The sequence below is a fragment of the Sceloporus occidentalis genome, unplaced genomic scaffold, assembly GCF_023333645.1.
Source record: "Sceloporus occidentalis isolate IW3139 unplaced genomic scaffold, rSceOcc1.0.p SCAF_5, whole genome shotgun sequence".
Lineage (NCBI taxonomy): Eukaryota > Metazoa > Chordata > Lepidosauria > Squamata > Phrynosomatidae > Sceloporus > Sceloporus occidentalis.
This window is the reverse complement of record NW_028316985.1, coordinates 115,726,138-115,745,063: the sequence shown is the minus strand read 5'-3', so window position 1 is coordinate 115,745,063 and position 18,926 is coordinate 115,726,138. Positions and strand designations below refer to the sequence as shown.

Genomic DNA, 18,926 nt, shown 5'->3' with positions numbered 1-18,926 from the left:
TCAGTAAATTAATAGATATGTTAAAAACAGATATATTGTCTAGAAAATTGAATGGAGAATCTAATATTTCTGTAATGGACGAATGAGAAAATATATTGAAATATATGAAAAAACATTGGGGAAAGGATTTAATTTTAGAAGAAAACAAATTTGGTAAATTGAACTGAACTGGTTAATCAACAGATTTAAGTTTGTAATACGGAAAGAGAAGCATTAAGGGAAATTTCTTTTTAAGTGAGCAATGGAAATGGATATTGGAATATGTTAATTGTCACAATTGGTGTAACATATTACAAACTTGAATAAGGAAAAAAAGATGTAAATATAGGCAAAGTTAGCATATATTTCTTAAGCTTGGGTATGAAAGAAAAAAGCAGATAGGCAGAAAAATAATGTTACTTATGAATCAATAAGTGAGAATTCCTTAGAAGTCTTTTATTAATTGTATGTGGAGTATGTGTACATTATGTTTTGTTTAGGGAATTGGGGGTTTTATGTATTGTTATTTTTGTATTGTAATGTCTTTTTAACAGAAGTTTTTTGTATGTAATTGTTATTATGTGATAATGAAAATATAAAAAGAATATTTTAAAAAATAAACGCAGACAGTGATACAGGACATGGTAGTCCAGGGGCATATGAGAAGAGGGACACATCTCCATTAAGATATGAAGAGGGAAGTGAGGAAGGATCACTTAAAATGGAAAAAAATGTTGAAGACTGGAACACTAATAATACATATCATGAATCCGCAAATCATAAAGATTCTCCTGAAAACATGAAGAAGCATGCACACCGCACCGTGGTAAGTTAAGATTCCCTTCTTAATAGGAATTTAAAATTATTCTTATTTCCATAATTAATATCAGTTGTACATGTTGCCATTATTCCTATTACATATATGCAGATTTGTCTTGTACAACATTGTTGAAGGTCCATGGGAAAATGTGAATTCACATGTCTTTTAATGTTGAACAGAAAACAGAGATGATAATGATACTGATTACCCTGGAACCAGTGGCTGTTATGATGAGGTGTCAGAATACCTGTCAGATAGAAACAGAGAAAGTATTGGAAGTGATGTTCATGATTCCAGTGATTGATATAGATAAGTATTATGTTTAAATGATTCAATATACAAAAGCTAGATTAAAAGATATACACACTCAAATAGGCATATCTGTATGTATACATGGATATAGATTTATATACACTGCTGTAAAGGCATACAGCTGTGTATCTGCAAATGCACATGTGTATTTATGTTTATTTATATATATGCAATGTAAAATAACTTGTTTTTACATAGTTTTGTTACCTAAATTATAACTTATATGAACTTGTATGTTTTTAACTTGTATGTTTGTTTGTTTTGTGTGTTTTTTTAAAATATTGCATTGGATTTAATACTTTTTTAAGGAGGGGAGGGTACCAGGGATTTTATATGTTCTGCATTTTTAACTTTGTTAGCCGCACCAATTGTTCTCAGAGGGGCGGGATACAAATAAATTTTATTATTATTATTAATAAAGTTGCCTATTTTATAACCCAGCTCTTTGTGTCTGGTCTCATTATTTAATAAGTTGGTCAGGAAATATAGCTATCACAGAATTAACCACTAACCTTCTCTCATCAAAAAAGTTAATCATATGTTATCCTTTTCTGCCATCTGGTGGCCACTATGTATGTTTCATATAGCCAGTTTAATTTCAAGTGTAATTTATTTATATTCAATTGTTTTCCTTAGACGTTCAAAATGTGGTGGTCTCTAGAACTCATCTTGATTTACTAGTAAAAGAACTCACTACTACAAGTTGCATATGTAATATCTCTTTTGTAATGTTCCTATCTGCTGCCCTTTGGTTGTGGTTAGGAGTTTTTTGAAATCACATTAAATCATTAATGATTTTTGAAGTGACAATCCCACTACAGGTGAATTTATTCAAGATAGCAAACCACAGCCCTGAGTTTGCAAGACCTGAGCAGGGCACCTGATGACCAGGGCTCTTGTAGGTTTCTCCTGAATCAGGTTATAGTTATGCATTCAGGTACAGAATTCATCTTCCTACCCTTTTACTGACCACACTTCTTCCTTTTGTTGAAAAAGTCTGCCATCTGAAAATTGAAACTATTGGATTACACAATCAGATCAGTAGGTTTTCTTTCCTTTCTGATGTTATATATTTTAAAGTACTGAAGTACTTAAACTTGAAACTGATGTGTGGGAGGCAATTGCAAAAATGCAAAATGATAATTGTTTTCAGCAACACGTTTGAAGCAAGAAAGCGAGTAAATCTGCTGACTAGGGCCTGTTACAGACTGCCAAAATAAAGCTGCTTCGGGTCTCTTTGGAGGTATGCTGTTTAAATGATGTATGCATCCTAAGAATCCGGAAGCTGCACCAAAGCTGCACTCCAGCGCTTAGGAATGGAGTGTGGCTTTGGTGCGACCTCCGGACTCTTAGGAACCATGCATCATTTAAATAGCATACCTGAAGAGACCCGAAGCAGCTTTATTTTGGCAGTCTGTAACAGGCCTATGAAACACTTGTTACTGTCAACAGTTTTCTCTTCTTTCCACTGCATTTGAACTCATACAGGAACACAACTTGATTAATACATGGAGGATGAAGCATATATGTATTAAAGACTACATCTTTTTCTTGGATAGATTTAAATTGTGGTCAAGAATCAATTTGGCATTCATGTCTAAGACAATGTGTAAAGAAATAATGAAAACTGAAATCCTGCCCAAAGCATTATCTTATCACAGTCCAATTGTTCTAACAAGCCAAACAAAATCAAATCCTCTCCCCGTCACATATTACACTTTATATTCATTCAAATTTTTGTAAACTTATTATTGTTGTTTGTCATTGCTAGTGTTTTAATAGATTAATTTTAATGTGTTTAATCTTGCTTTAGGGGGGAAGTTGGGGATGTGACATACGTTACTATATATTGTATATTAGTTTTATTGTAGGCCACTTAGATTGTTGTTAACAGAAAAGCGGGATGGAAATAAATTATTATTATAACAAGAAATCAAAGGAAAAAAGATATTCATAGAGACTAAAAGAATCCTTTTTAGCAGTTGAGGATAGTAGGAAAGATTTTTAAAAAAGGAAATAAAACTATATTTTCAAGAAAACACAAATAGAGACCCCGTTGAATGTAATATGGGTTTGCCAGTAAGGCAGTGATAAGGGACTAATTATTTCAACAAGAAATCATAACAAGGAAGATTAAAGAGAAAATAGGGGGGAAATGATGGAAAAATTAATGCAAAAATTAACGCTTGAGAGGGAGTGCGAGGGAGTGAACAGGGAGGCCCAGCTCCACCAAGGCTAGCCTGAAGAAGAGCCCTCCCTCCATGAGAACTGTCATCCTTCGGCCTGTGAGGGAGTGAATAGGCTGGCCCAGCTCCACCAGGGCTAGCCTGAAGAGCCCTCCCTCCAGTCCATCTGCCTTGGTCCAGGCCTCAGAGGGAGAGAAGAACCACTGGACCTCATCCCTTTCCCCACCACAATGCCCTTCTCTTTTTGTGTTGTGTTTTTTAGATCGTAAGCCTGAATGCAGGGAACCATCTAATTAAAAATAATAATTGTAAGCCACTCTGATAGCCTTTAGAGCTGAAGGGTGGGGTATAAATACCATAAATAAATATCATCCTGGGTATATGAAGACCAAACAGACTTCCTCCCAGGGAGACACCTAAAAAATAGTATCAGGACAATGTTGGATGTCTTAGAATATTACAAACTTCATAAAGAAAGCAAATTAGAATGACATCCCTACATTTGGAAAAAGCATTTGACAATATAAACTGGGAGCTTATGAAAAAAGTGTTTGAAGAATGTGGAATATGAGGAAGGTTTATGAACTGGATCCAGAATATATATAAAACTCAAAAGACATGAATAATAAACCTACAAGCATGCTAGATACCTTGATTACTTCAACATTCCCAAGTTAAAAAGCGCCTTTATGCTTGCAAGATTAAATATCCTTCCGTCTGTCGTATTGGAAGGCAGATTTAAAAGGCTACCATACCCATGCCGACTTTGCCCTTGTGACTCTGAAGAAATTGAATCTATTAGTCATATTCTCCTTTGTTGCTCCCTTTATTCTGAACAGCATGCCTGGCTTATAATCCTGTTTATTCAAGAGTTTCCTGGCAGGCAGGAGAAATTTTATGTGGACTATCTTCTTGCAGACAGCAGTAAATATGTAACTATTAGAGTTGCTAAATTCTTTGCAGCTGCTATTATTTGCCGTAAAAGCTTTTTAAAACAGATGCAGGAAATTACTATATAACTTCTTCCGGAGATATTTTGATAGCTAGATAAGTCAATTATCTCTGTTATACCCTTATTTTTAGTATACTGTTAAATCCATTTAAATGCATGTCTTTGGATTTTATTCTTGACATTTATACGTATATATGTATTCATATAAAACACTAGAATACGATGTTTCCAATGGATGCAGTGCAATGTAATTTCTGCAAAACATTTTATTATTTTGTGCTGGCCATGTGCCGTAATAAATTATTCGATTCAACAAGAATAATACTTAACAGAGAAAAAACAGAAAGATGTCCAAAAAATAAGGGAACCCAACAGGGATGTCCACCATCCCCACTACTCTTTATCACATTTATTTGTGTCTACTAATGAGGTACGCTTCAGTGTTCATTATAATGAAGAAGAAAAAGAACAAATTTTTCATTTTGGATTGAACGACCCCAGGATCACCACAATGTACCAGAGGAAAAGCAAGTCAAACAATCGCCGTTTGTCCCATATGCTATTACCATTATTCAGTTTTGTAGCTTTTGTTATAAATTGGAAAGACATAGAGTGCAAACTGCTCAATATATTTATCTTCTGAAGTGAGATGTGCTTTTCCAGCTGATTCTCACCTCTAAGGAGGCAGCTGCCAGGAGGATGAGTGGGGTGGGAGCACAGTGCCATGGGGGGCATTAGGAGGTTTCTTGTGCATTTATATTTATATATTGTGTGAAATTTATATTAGTGTTCTTAGCTTTTATTTTGTAATGTCACCTACATTTTTCTTGAATGTCCTACATTTGGTGGTTTCTTTCCCTCCTTTCTGGTTATGACATCTGGTCTCTCTGCTCAAGGCTCCTCCACTGCTTGGCCTTCTCCCAAGAAAGAGCAGGGTGGCCACAGCAGAGGATGGAATTAATAGAATTAATAATTAGTCATTAGCAGTAATTATCAATTATTAATAATTAATTGATAATAATGAAATATTTATTAATTAATCAGATATTTACATTATGATTCATATTACAGTTTTGAGGTAGCAACAAAAATAATTTTATGGTTGGGGGTCACCACAACATGAGGAACTGTATAAAAGGGTCACGGCATTAGGAAAGTTGGGAACCACTGAACTAGAGGATAAAGACATTTTGAGAATAGAGGAGGCAGATTTAAAATTTGGTTTTCATGCCTTTCTTTTCTATGGAAAAGAGAAAGCAAACAAAACGATAAACAACCACTGCATAAAAAAACCCCTACTACAAATTTGGAAAAAATACAAAAGATATATATACCCTACTTGGGTATCCCCACAAGAAGCTTTGTATAAAAGTGACCCTTGGTTCAATGAGACTTGGCTTACATATAAAAATGTGTTGAAGCAAGAGGGGAGACAAACCAGCTGAAAAAAACTAGAAGAAATCAGAGATAAAGGAGAACAAGGTAGCTGGTTTCTCTATTGGCAGATAAAACAAAGATATCATTTGGATAAGAAAACAATTGGGTTAGATCTAAACAACTCAGAATTAAATTCTCTATTATGTACAGGTTCAGGGTCTATACTATCCAAGCTGTATAACATTTTGTTGAAATACAAAATGGAAAAGGATGTAGTAAAAGACAATATGGTTCAATGGGCTAGGAATCTAGAAAATAATATAGAATTTGAGCAATGGGAAACTACCTGGAAGAACAGATTGAAATATACAGCAAGCCAAGCAATAAGAGAGAACTATTATAAAGTTTTAAAAGGTGGTATATTACCCCCGAAAAACGTCATAAAATTTCTAATACTTCAGATCGCTGCTGGAGATGTGGTAATGAAAGGGGAACTTTTTTCCATATGTGGTGGGCATATAAAGAGGTCAAAATTTTTTGGAAAGCCGTATATAATGAAATGTCAAAAATGTTAAACGTAAATTTGAACTTTTCTCTGGAGTTATTTTTGTTAAATATCCCTGAGGAAGAACTAGAAAAGTCTAATGGAAGATTGATATTTACTTAACAGCGACAGCTAGAATGACATTGGCCCAATTTTGGAAGTAGCCGAAAACACCGGACACTGTTGAATGGATAAAGAAACTGTTTGAGGCAATTGAAGCCGATAGGTTGACGAGAATCTTATGTAAACAAAATGTAGAAAAAATCTTAAGAGACTGGAACCATGTACTCAATTATATAAAACAAGAATGGAATATAAAATAGAGATCCTCCCTCCTGGCCTTGGAATTCTACAGGGGAAGTAAGAGCAAAAAGACCTTGTGCTCTCCCCAGACCTTCCCTGCTTCCATTGGACTTTTCCACAGGAAGTAAGAGCAAGTAAGTCTTTCTGCTCCCTCAGGACCACCTCCTACTTGCATTGGACTCTTCCTCAGAAAGCCTGAGCTGGCAATAGCCTCCAACTGCTTTAACACCTGAGAGTCAGCTACACCTCTTTCTTTTCTTTCCTGTCTCTGCCATTGTCACACCTTCTGCTGTTGATCACTGGGTAGTGAATCCTATCCTTCCCATGGCTCCACACACTTCTCCTAACCTGATCCCTATTCGGCCTCTTCCTGTCTCCCTGCTTCCATTCCTCTGTTCACTCTTGAACTGTCGTTCTGCTGCCCCTAAAGCAGCAGCAATCCATGACCTTTTTCTCTCCAAACCCTTTAATCTCCTCGCTCTCACCGAAACCTGGCTTCCAGCCCATGATACTGCAACCCCCGCTGCCCTTTCTTTTGATGGTCTCTCCTTTACCCACACAAGCTGCCCTGAGGGTCCAGGAGGAGGGGTTGGTATCTTGCTATCTAACTCCTGCCAGTTTCAAGTTCTATCTTTTCCCCCCAGCTATCATTTCTCTTCCGTTGAGTTTCACCCTATTAGACTCTTTTCTCTACAGCTGGTTAGCATGGATGCTGTTAAGAGACGTCACAATCTGAGCTGTCTGTGTGTGTGAAATCCATTACTTCTGATCCTATTTGACTGCGGTTCAGCTAGGAGCAGCTTGCTTTGGGTAACAACTGAGCCATGGGAGATGAAGACCGACCTCCCCTCTACATATGGTTGGAGAATCACGCTATAAACCGCAAGGGCAGTGGAAGTCACCCTGATTTCTGGACTGGAGTGATAACCTGTCTCATCTGTCTTATCTTGCTGGCTGCTATCCTTATGCGCCTCCGAATTCTTAGAGTTGTTTTACCAGTGAGTAATTTATATACAGACAGATACCGTATGTATCCTAATGGCTCCAAACAAGTTTGTTATAATGAAGAAGAAAAAGAACGAATACCATTGATAAACTGGGAGAATGCATGGAAAAACAATCTAAAATTTACAAAATGTGTAATACTTTAAAAGAACTATCTCAAAGTGTTTTATAGATGGTACATGACACCAACCAAACTAGCGAGAATGAAAAAACATAACGACAATAACTGCTGGAAACGTAAAGCTAAGCCAGGTACTATGTACGTGTGTACAAGGATTAAAAAATACTACTGGGAAACTATACATGAAATCATAGTAGAAACTTTGCAGAAAAATACATGCAGCCGTTTCCCCTCTTGTCAGTTGGTGCCTCACTGAGGAGAGCGGTTGATCAGAAAGGAACACCTTGCTGCCTACAGCTTTTTTTTTACCATCATGCAGCACTGTAGAACAATGGACAACTCTGACACCCGGTCACCATCTAGCTCTTCCTCCACTGGAAGAGTTGGGGCCTCAAAACAGCGTGGGAAAGATGCCAAAGAGCACAAATGAGACAATTCAACTTCCACCAATTGAGAGGAAGCCAGGACATCTAAGAAGGCGAAAGCAAAAGAAGAAGAAACTTTTCTGAACACTGCTCTCACTATTCAGGAAAATAACCAACGCCTCCAAAAATAGCAAAGGGACCCCATGTTTGACAAGCTTGCCCCTTCACCTTATACCTGCCTTTTTTGTTCTACAGACCTTCTTTCAGCTGTTCATTGCCACTGAAACAACTGCAATACTGAACGCGGAAATTCTTTTAACATTTAGACACTTGTGTAGTGGGCTATGCCAACTTGCCAATCAAGTTGCAATGAAAGGCAGGGTCTTGCAAAACACATAATGTGCATCCATATATAACATGCACTCTGTACATCTCCTTCCCCTTAGAAAGAAACACAGTGAGCCTGAGAGGATGACATGTTACTGAGTCACCACTTCCCCAGGTAGCATCCTCCATTAATAAATTCCAGAGGAAACAGGAGAGACCACAGCGTTTGCAGTCTGCAGGAATCTGCAGCCCACAATCTGCCAATGTAAATAATCCAGTGTCCCTATAGCATCCAAGGCTGCCCCTAGAGGGAATGGCAAACTGGAGGCGGCTCTCTCTGAATCACTGCTCCGTTCAAACAGACTGACGACTGAAATTACAGATGTCTGGCAGATGAATCTCTACATTTAGCAACACTGATCTGGAACTAACATCCACAATATATGTCAGCACTCCTGGACACTCTTTTTATCTTTGCTTTAGGAAAGATACAGCTACACAGCAATGGTTAGCAAGATTTAACACAGAGCTATTTTCTTTCTTATTCAATTTATACTCCACCTTTCTCCTGATACAGAACTCAAAGCAGCTTTGGAGGAAAACAAAGGAGAGAAAACTCTGCAAATGGAATTAGTTTGCCTCCTCTTAGAAAAATTTATTGCCCATAACTGTCTACCACACATCAGGTGAAAGGAGAGGAAAAAAACTAAAAATGAAGTTCCAGTTTTGAGTAGTGATGCTAGCAATGGAGGGGAAACTCTGCATGCAAGATTGGAATTAGTTTGTTTCCTCTTGGAAAAACATATTGCCCATAACTCATGGGAAAGAAGGAAAAAAACTGGGCTGTATCCCTGAAAAAATGCCTTCATCCATCACCTGGGAGCATGGCAAATCCCTTTCTCCAACAGTTTCCCTCTGTTAGGCACAGGACATGCCACAACATGTGGTGACTGTCCCAGAAGGCCCCTGTAGTAAACCAACAAGCTTTTAAAAGGAGAATGGCTTCACTCAGCTTGACTGATTTATCCTCGCACTCAAAAACTGTCTCCAACTTATTCAAGCTTATTCAAGCTACAGAAACTGTAACCGAGGAAGCTGTGTTCCACCAACTACAGCACAGTACTGTACAACTGACCAGTAGCTTTTCTTCAAGGAGGCAGCAAGTATTCTTTCCCAGCCTTACTTAAACCTACTGGAGATTACAACTAGGATTATTGGCACGCATACCAAGTGTTATTAGGAAAAATGTCCAAACAAACACAGTGGAAGTTTCATCCCACAGAATAAATCAGCATAGTCTATGCAGTTGTAAGTAACTGGTACTGAGGGCCCATTCACACTACAAAAAAAATCGATTCTGAACCCGATTCAATCACGTGAAGTTCCTACTCACCCCGAATCTCACACAAGCGAATCCGGGGCTTGCACACCCGTTCCGTGTTAAATGGCCCCTGGCACGGGTTTTTTGAAACCGGGTTATAAACCATTACTTTTTTTAAAAAAACGGTTCCTGGAAATATGAACTTCGCCCCGGTCGTGATCGGGGCAGTCGCAGGGGGAGGGCCAGGTTGCTGTGGGTGGGCAGTAGAGCCCGCCCCTCATGACCCCCTCACTCTCGAGCGCTATGTTGCGCAGCCGCAGACGACTCCTTCCCGCCCACGTTCAAATCAATGGCTGGAGAAGGGACAGGTCGGGCGGTGGGCATTTCTGGCCGAAACGAACATCCCCTCTTATGCCTCGTCGCTATCCATACCAGGCTCCCCCCGGATAATTTTTTTTTAACTACTGTTGCGTTGACAAATTAAGCGCACAGACGCGCCTCTCCGATTCGTGCCATAGGGGTTCGCAGGTGAAACTACACCCTTCTCCCTCTCTCCCCGGCCGGTAACTGTGCACCCACGGTCGCCCCTCGCTCTCCTTCACATGTCCGTGTCGCTGTAGCCGGCTCCCGCCATCAACTATTTTTTTTTGTTTAAGCAGCCGCTTTGACAAATTATGCGCGCCGATGTGCGTCTTTGGGGCCGCTGAAAGATGGCTGTCTGGCCGGCAGTCCACTACCCTTTCTCCTCTCTCAACTGGTTACTGAGCACCCTTTGCCCCACCTCTCCTTCCCTTGTGATTAGCATTCCATTCCCGTCTCCTAGGAATTTTTTTTTTGGTTGGAATGCTGTTTTGATAGAATATGCGCACAGTTTCATATTAATGGGGCGCTTCAATCGGGGGGTGTTTTGTCAGTTGTATCACACCTTTCCCCCCCCTCTTTTGTGGACTTTAGTACCACTACCACCCTGGGACATGTAATGGGCCCCTGAAACCCACCCCCCTCTGTTTTCCCAAAAGTGCAATGTGTTGTTCTACATGTTGGCCGCCACTCCTGCGAGCACCATGCCTAAATGCCATGCCAGGTTGTGGGTGGATGCCCAGAAACTTGACCATTAACCTTTCGCCCCTTATCCCTCGTCCTCAGTGGCATCTCCCCCAAGCAGACGGCGGATGTGACCTAACCCCAGTTTTGGATCACCTGGTGGGCACCTATTGGCTGCCCAGCCAATGGCGAGGCTTGTAACCTGCCAGGTGGGCGATGCCAGCCCCGGACCTCCCTCATTTTCAAATTTGCCCACTCCCCCTTTTTTGGGGCTTGGCGCCATTGCTGTTTTGACCCTCGACCTGGTAAGATCATCACGACCCTTACCAATGGCGGGATCACAAGCACATGGCGTTTCGGAGATGGCTGCCAGGAAATCATCCGGGAGGGGGATTGCATGGAAACATGCAGAAACGGTGGACCTAATAGCGCTGTGGGGGGAGGAAAAGTGCAGCAGCAGCTAAGGGAGAACCACAGAAACATAGATGTTTTTGAAAACATCGCCGCAGAAATGCGGAGGAGGGGCCATGACAGAAATGCAGAAGAATGTCGCACGAAATCCAAGGCATTGAAAAGAAAATTCAAGGAGGAGTATCAAAAATCTAGAATGAGCGGAAGCGGCGAGGTAGAAATGCCATTCTTCCACGAGCTGCGCAGAATATTAGCGGGCGATGCCAGCGTGGAGGCAAAGCGGGTGTCAGACGAGACGGAGGTGTCCTACCACGACAGGGAGAGCCTCGAGCTGGTGGAGGAAGGGCCCTCTAGACCCATCCCGGAGCAGGACCCCTTGGCAGAATCGCAGGTTCCCTTGGCGGACTCGCAGGATCTGTTTTCCCAAGGTAACATGCCAATACTAATTTCCTCTGTCAAAAAGTTTTGAAAGAATGTGCACATTTGTTCCATATTATATGCACTAGTGTTTTGCCAAGTGAGCAGTCGGTTTCCGCTGTGTGCCAGGCCCCCTTATGTGGCCCGTCGCCGCAATGGAGAGCCGCTCATGAATCCCTGCACACCGTTTCTATGTGTTCGTGTGCCTGTGGCATCCGAGCAAGGCTGGTTAACTGTGCATTTTCATCTCTGCATTACAGAGACCGTTGTTACTCAGGATCCTGATCAGGAGATAAATCTGGTGCTGCAGGAGATTGATCCGCAGACCCTGGTGCAAGAACTGCAGCAGCAGGAACCAGCGGGCAGCAGCTCGGGGTCTAACGGAAGCCAATCCCAAACCCGGGCGGGAAGCAATGGTAGGTTCTCCATTGATGACAGAATGCACTTTCGGCTTCTGCTTTGCATATGTTATGTGTATAGGCTGTATTCAAAATACATTCGATGTATAGGCTCCCCTCCATTAATTGCATCCTACCGGCACCTTCATTAACACTGTAATCTTGGCATAAAATCACAAACACGGGTCAACCTGAGCTTCCCCTTATCACCCATGGAGGTAGCACATGGCAAGACTCAAAAGTCTGGGGTTCCCCCAACTCTGCCATTTTCCTTCCCCCCTCCCCCCAAACTGGAATATCTGGTTTCTTTTCAACCCTGGCTGTGCCTACTATTTAAAAGACTGGAGAATGCCATTCAAAATCTTCCACCCTTACTTTTGTTATGGAAACTGAGTTTGGACTGCTGAATAGAGGTAGCCTCAACTGTAATTGTTTTTATTGTAAAGCCTGATATTTCCCTTGTTCTCCTCTAGCCACTAGAAGGGCAGGAAAAGGGACACCCTTTGAGAGTGGGACCTGTGGAACTGGTTTCTTAATTGTTTTCCGCTTGTAGAAGGGCATAAACAATGGGTGGTCGCTTCAGTACCATTAACCCACTGCAAACCTTGGCCAGGCATCCGCCTTGGGATGGCCAATGGTTTTGGCCTCCAACAATAATAACAATAGTAAAGTTTTGCCCTCATGGGATATCAGCATACACAGGTCTATATCTGGCCCCCATGGTAATGTCTTCCTCCTTTGCCTTCCTGCTTCACCACTTACAGTTCCCTATTAAAATTCCTTTTCTCTTTCAGCTTGTGCCATCATGAACCCCCTTGCAGTGATGACTCCTGCCGAGAGATTGGCCCTCATTAAACGTAAGAAGGTGAGGGACTCTGCCACTGCGGCCCTTGAAAAGATTGCCACCCAGTCAGCTGCCCAGATGAACTCACTTCTGGGTTTTTTGAGGGAGGAGAGTAAAAAAGATGAGGCCAGGGAAGAAAAGTCACTCGGCGTCATGACACAACTAATTGCAGAGGACAGAGAGAGCATGCAGCAACTGACAGGTGCTCTGCTGGCCAGCAACCAGATAATGGAAAAAAATGTACAAGCTGATGGAGTCGCAGGGTCCACAAGGCAATGTTACTGGCATGCCTAGGAAGAAGCGCTTTAAGCGTTCCCCGGGCTCCATGCAACCATCAAGTAATTCCCCTCCTGGCCCTTCTGTCAACCAGCAGGAGTCTCAAGGAGGGTCTACAGCATCATCTGGGGGTGCGGTTCTTGGACCAAGTACCAGGCCCATCCTCAAGATTAAGAAGCCAGTAACACTGTCCCCATGAATAAAGTTTTGGACCATGTTACATAACATCTGCCTCGCTTCCAATGTTTACATTGGTTTAACTGTTTATGACAGTAGTTACTTGACTAGTTATAATGGTTCCACATTTGACGTGTATCCTGTTTATGACTTAAATGGTTGTAATGGTTTAACATTACGAATGTTTCATGTTAAGGAGTTAAATTGTTGTAATGGTTTAACATTACGAATGTTTCCTGTTAAGGAGTTAAATTGTTGTAATGGTTTTACATTACCTATTGGCCTCTTAGTCCTTGGGCTGTGAGTACACACCACACATTTACAGTCTGACTGGACATGTATGTGCCTTTGTACTGTGCGTTGTTTTGAGTTGGCCTAATTAAACCAATGTTCTATAAACATGTTCAGTTGTGTGTAATATGTATGTCTCCAGCAGACATGTAGCAGTGCAAAATGACCACAAGGAAACATTCTTTCGAAAAATATAAACTGTTTATTTACAATGTATACACAATATATACACTATTTACACATCCTCAAAGTCCTCCGGCCAGCGCTGGCGCAGGACACGCTCCAGCCTCTCCACTCTCTGTTCCAGGCCCTCGAGCCTGGACAGCCTCTGCTCCATCAGGGCCAGCCTCTGGTCTTGGGCCCCTACTCGCAACAGAATGTTGGAGTACCCTGCAGACAACAAACAAGAACAAATAGATGTGTCAACACTCTCTTCACCCCAAAGTGCCAGTCACATATTCACTAGCACCAAAACTACTCTATCTACTATTCCTCTTAACATGTGATGTGTCTAGCAGACATGTAACAGCAACCTTTCACACACTTATGTGCCACAGTGTTGCCCTGCTTGTGGCAACCGCTTTGTGGCATGCACTCCTCCACACAAAAAACATACATGTACACTGATGTGTCAGCTTGCTAGGAATAGACAGGACACATACATGCACAAGTGTCTGCAGTCATGCTGCCCGCCAATAGTACTGTAGGACATAAATCACAAGAATTAACTAGAGCAAACATGTTGGCAACTCACAAAGTGCGGGTGGTGCCGCTGCAGCGATCCCAGCAGCATGGGACGGTCCAGGCTGCGATTCTTCAGCTGTTGGGTAGGACAGAATAGTAAAGTACACATTACTCTTGGCTTGGTGTGTAACAGTTTAACCGGCCGCGGGGGGGGGGGGGGGGGGGGGGGCATCCTAACATACCTCGTAGCAACTGCTTTGCCATTGCCTCCAACAGAAATGGGGCCTGACAGCAAAATATGATTCTATAACACCTCCCTTGGAAGGGTCAGAGTGGATGACCACATAGTGTCCCACGGTCTAGTTTTCCTCTTCCTTTGCAACCTAATTCCCAAAACAAACTCCTGCGTGACATTCCCTGATCCAACGTACCTTCGATCTGCCCCGCCTCCTCCTCCTCCGCTGGTGACTTGCGGACAGCAGGTGCCTCGGGCTCTCCCTCCTCTCCCAACACGGCGGGCTCCTCCTCCTCCTCTTCCCCCTCCTCCTCCTCTTCCTCTTCAGAAGACGGCGAGGAGGAAGGCTCACGGCGCCGGGACCCCCTCCTCCTCCTTGGCCTTCCCCGATCAGAGGCGGGGGCTAAAAAATAATAAACGGAGGTCTCAAGGAAGGATCATGCGCACAATTAGTCATTCTGTCCCCATACTTGTGCAACCCCACCGGTAGCCAAACTTTTGACACATACCTGGCGGGGGCCTCCGTTCCCGAGCTGCAGGCCGCCCAGCCCTCCGCCACATGTCCGCCAGCCTCTGGTAGAAAGGCGGGTGGACATGTCGCGGGGGGCTGCCCTGGGCGATCTCCCGGGCCTTGAAGAAGGCAGCCTTCAGGTTTTTGAACCGGGTCCGGCATTGCACCGGAAGCCGTCTCCACCCGCGCCTTTCGAGGTGCCGGGAGGCTCTCTCGTACAGATGGAGGTTGGGGTGGCTGCTGGATCGCATCAGCCGCCTCAACCCCGCATCTGTACGGCCGAGAGAATCGAGCAGGAGGTCGGTTTCTTGTGCCGTCCAATGCTCGATCCTTGTGAGCCTCCTCGGCGCCATCTTCCCCCAACGGACAGACTCTGCGCACACATGGGCCCAAAGTTTCAAAAAGTAGCCCTACACCTGTTAGCCAATGGCTGGAGGGCTCCACAGGTAATTTGTTACAATGTAGTCAACTCAAGCTTGGCGCCGTTAGAGGAGGAGTGCAGCCGGTGACATCACTCCCCGTCCTCTACGGTGGCCCAGGGCGGCCTACAACTATGCGCATAGCGTGCATGCGCATAAATTGTCAATGTTGTTAGGCAGTCACATGTTGTGTAAACGCTTGCATGAAGAAAGGGTTGGATCTTGTTTCCTATTCAGGAAACCAGACTGCTCCCTCCTTAAGAATTCTGCATGACACATTCTGTACTATTCGCCGTTGTAGCATTATTTTTTGGCTCACAGCAGTGTCCCAACCTAAACTATATGACTGTTGGTGACCTGTATTGGGGTGCTCCATGTGAGGCCAGCGCATTGCAAGTTGGGGGAAGCAGGTAGTGGACGGGACAGGGAACAAATGGTGTGGCTTATTAAACCAGCGAAACGCACAACTGTGCATGTGGTCTGGGCCTCCACTGTTCCAACACAGCAAAGCTGCAGACAATGTAATGGGAGGAGATTTATGCACCACCAAGCTATAACCTACAGTTGCACCACTGTATTGGAGTGCAAAGCTTGTTCCACTGAACGTGGCATGTGATGGCTCTCACAGTTCCCCCCTCCCACCAACACTAGAAGGAGATGCAGGGTGAATGTCATGACATCCCTAAACACGCGCACCCAATCTTGCTGTACGCTCATGGCATGTTGTGTTTCCAGGGAAGAAAAGGAAAACATAAGGAAACAGTGATAGCAAAGGCAAACCTTTATTTTTGCAACAGTGAAGACAAAAAACAGAAAACAGCGGTGGTAGACAACATTGTGTTCAAGGGACCCGATGCTTTAAATTCCAGAAATACTGCACCAGTGCCTCCCTTGTCTTCTCACCCTCTGATTTCTCCTGGTCAGCATTTGCATTGCGTAAACTGGCAGCATTAAGCACAAATCGCCTTGGCCGAGATGGTGCCCCCTCCAAAATGCGCCCCCCAGTCTCCACGAGGTTGTGGAGAATGCAGCATGCCACTATGACAGAGTTAACGTTCTCCTCTGCCAGCTCCAATGATGCGGTGAGACACCGCCATCTTGCCTTCAAGCGGCCGAAGGCACGTTCCACTGTGTTCCTGGCTCTATTGAGGTGGCGATTATACAGGGCCTGGCGCGGCTGGAGAGTGCCTTTGAAAGGGGTCATGACCCAGTTTTTCACCCCATATGCCGCATCTGCAATAAGCAGTGGGCCCACCTGCTTGCCACAGATGGTGACAGTAGGATTCCCTGGCACAAACAGGCCTGCACGCATGGTTTTGTAGATGGAAGAGTGGCGGAAAACGAAGCCGTCATGTGAGGTCCCGCTCCATCCAATGCACACATTGATGAATAGTCCGGTGTGGTCCACTGTTCCCTGCAACAGCATGCTGTACGTGTCCTTGCGGTTGATGTACTCCCCACCCTGACGCACTGGCGAAATGATGTGACAGTGGCACCCGTCAACAGCCCCGATTACTTGTGGGAATCCCATAGCCTCAAAGCCTGCCATGATCTGGAATAGAAACAGAACACCTGTAAATAGCACAGTAACGCTAAAGGTCGGCAGTCATGGAACAAACCTACATGTATGTAAAAGAAACACAAGATATTGCGTGTCACCCCACCTAGAACCATTGCTGAATGATAATAACTTTTGTGGTTAGTGTTGTTGTAGTTACTATTATATGCAAAGCAGGAAAATATACAAGTAGATCTGCAAGAAGGGGGGGAGGGAAGACTTACACAAATCAGCAGTGAGCTGAGGCCCCAGGAAAGAATGGGAAGTAATCATAGCAATATTATGAGAAAAATTGCAAGTAGGTTAATAATAACATTTATGGTATCCCCACCCTAAAGCCAAGGTTTGCTCACAATTTGTTAATAATGCATCTAGACTTTTCCCTACCCTAAAGGGTGTAATCAGTGGCAGCAATAGCAATATTAAATACCTTCCTGTGGTCCCCGAGGTACACTGTCTTGTGAAGGAGGACTTTCTCTATAGCCAGGACTACAGAAATAAAAATGGAGCACACTGTCGATTTCCCCACGCCGAACCGGGTGGCCGCTGTGCCATAGGACCCCTGGTTAGCCAGGATCCAAAGTGCGATTGCCACCCTCTTCTCCACCGGTATGGCGGAGCGCAGACGGGTGTCCTCCCTGCAGATCTCCGGACGCAGCTGTTCGACAATAAGCAGGAAAAGCCTCCTAGGCATCCTCAGATGCTCTATCCATTTTTCATCGGACCAAACGGTGCATAACAGCTTCGGCCAGAAGTCCGTCTCGTGCGGGTAGACCCACCACCTCCTGGGCAATGGCCGGAGACATTGGGAAACTCTCCCACCCGCAGTCGCTACAGTTTGCTGGGCAAGGCAACCAACCACGAGGCTGCTCTTCCTTCGACCGTGCTGCCTCCTACTCATCCTCCTCCTGTTCGCAGCGAACATAGAGTGGAACAGTTGGAGGCGCCTATGCCTGCGCCGCAACAACGCAATAACAGACCTGATTATAGCTTGTTGGGCCAGGATGAGATACAACAAGGGATGCATCTTCCGCTCTCACTGTTGGAACTACAAATGCCGGACAAAATGGCGACAGCAGATGTGTGGTCGCGAGGCAATTGCCACCAGCGGAAGTAAACATGTAAACCAACACAAAAACAAAAAAGACACGTGACTATTGGGAAACCTCGCGAGAAAGAAATGGCGTGCATGCGCATAAGCTTTCAAAATTGAAAATAATGTATTTTTTCGTGTTAAAAGGGGAGGGTGAGGTATGTATGCAAAATTTCCGGGGAAGGCGGAACTGTGAATGTTCATAAACGGGATTGAATAAGAACTGGGGGGAAAAGAACACACACATGCGCATATGTTTTCAAAAATTAAAGTATTTTTTTTTAAGTTGAAGATTCAATCAGAATGAAATCTTTCCGGGGAAGGGACGGTTAATGTTCGGAAAATGAATCGAAGCGAACAAAGCACTAGGGGAAAAGAACGGGGTGAATAAATAACGCACGCATGCGCATAATCTTTCAACCCAAAGCAAAACAACAACAAAAAAAATCCCCGGTCTGTTCCGGGCGCGTCAGCACCTACGTCGCCACCTACGTCACTTGACTGACAGATCTTAACATGAGGAAAAACCGAACAGGTTCGCAAATGACCGGGTAAGACACCCCATCTTTATTCGGATCGCGGGAATATGAACTTTCACCCGGGTCAAACTGCCGCGGGTGGCTTCGAAGGTGGAAAAGCAATGGGCACTCGCGACCGGGTAAACCCGAAGAGGGGCCTTCCGGATCGACCCGGATCTGACCAGGCTTTATGGGTCAGTCTGAAAGGGGCCTGAGAAATGCTGAAGCTGATCTTTGCTGTCCTCCCCAATATGGTGGCCCAAGAGGAAAATGTAAATCTCAGAAGGTTCTTTAGTATAGCTTGTGTATGTATGGATTTGCTGGCTAATGCAGAATACTACTCCAGTAACATCATGGCACCACTACAGTTTGTTACTGATTTCTAATACATTTCACAATTAACACTGTACTTTCAAAATTAAAAAAAGGGAAGGGGTT

The 18,926-nt window shown here is 43.6% G+C and overlaps 2 protein-coding genes across 2 annotated transcripts; one reads left to right on the top strand and one right to left on the bottom strand.

Annotated features, from left to right (window-relative positions):
• Positions 1-11,167: 11,167 nt before the first annotated feature.
• On the top strand, positions 11,168-13,020 carry LOC149312697 (uncharacterized). Its single transcript, XM_089527218.1, has 3 exons — positions 11,168-11,495; positions 11,574-11,900; positions 12,677-13,020. Exons 1-3 carry the CDS (start codon positions 11,168-11,170, stop codon positions 13,018-13,020), a joined length of 999 nt encoding a protein of 332 aa, XP_089383344.1.
• Positions 13,021-15,942: 2,922 nt separating this feature from the next.
• LOC149312696 (uncharacterized) lies at positions 15,943-17,651 on the bottom strand. Its single transcript, XM_089526958.1, has 2 exons — positions 17,308-17,651; positions 15,943-16,871 (listed from the first exon to the last, which is right to left on the bottom strand). The coding sequence occupies exons 1-2, from the start codon at positions 17,569-17,571 to the stop codon at positions 16,161-16,163; spliced, it is 975 nt and encodes a 324-aa protein (XP_089383084.1). The 5' UTR covers positions 17,572-17,651; the 3' UTR covers positions 15,943-16,160.
• Between the last annotated feature and the right edge of the window lie 1,275 nt (positions 17,652-18,926).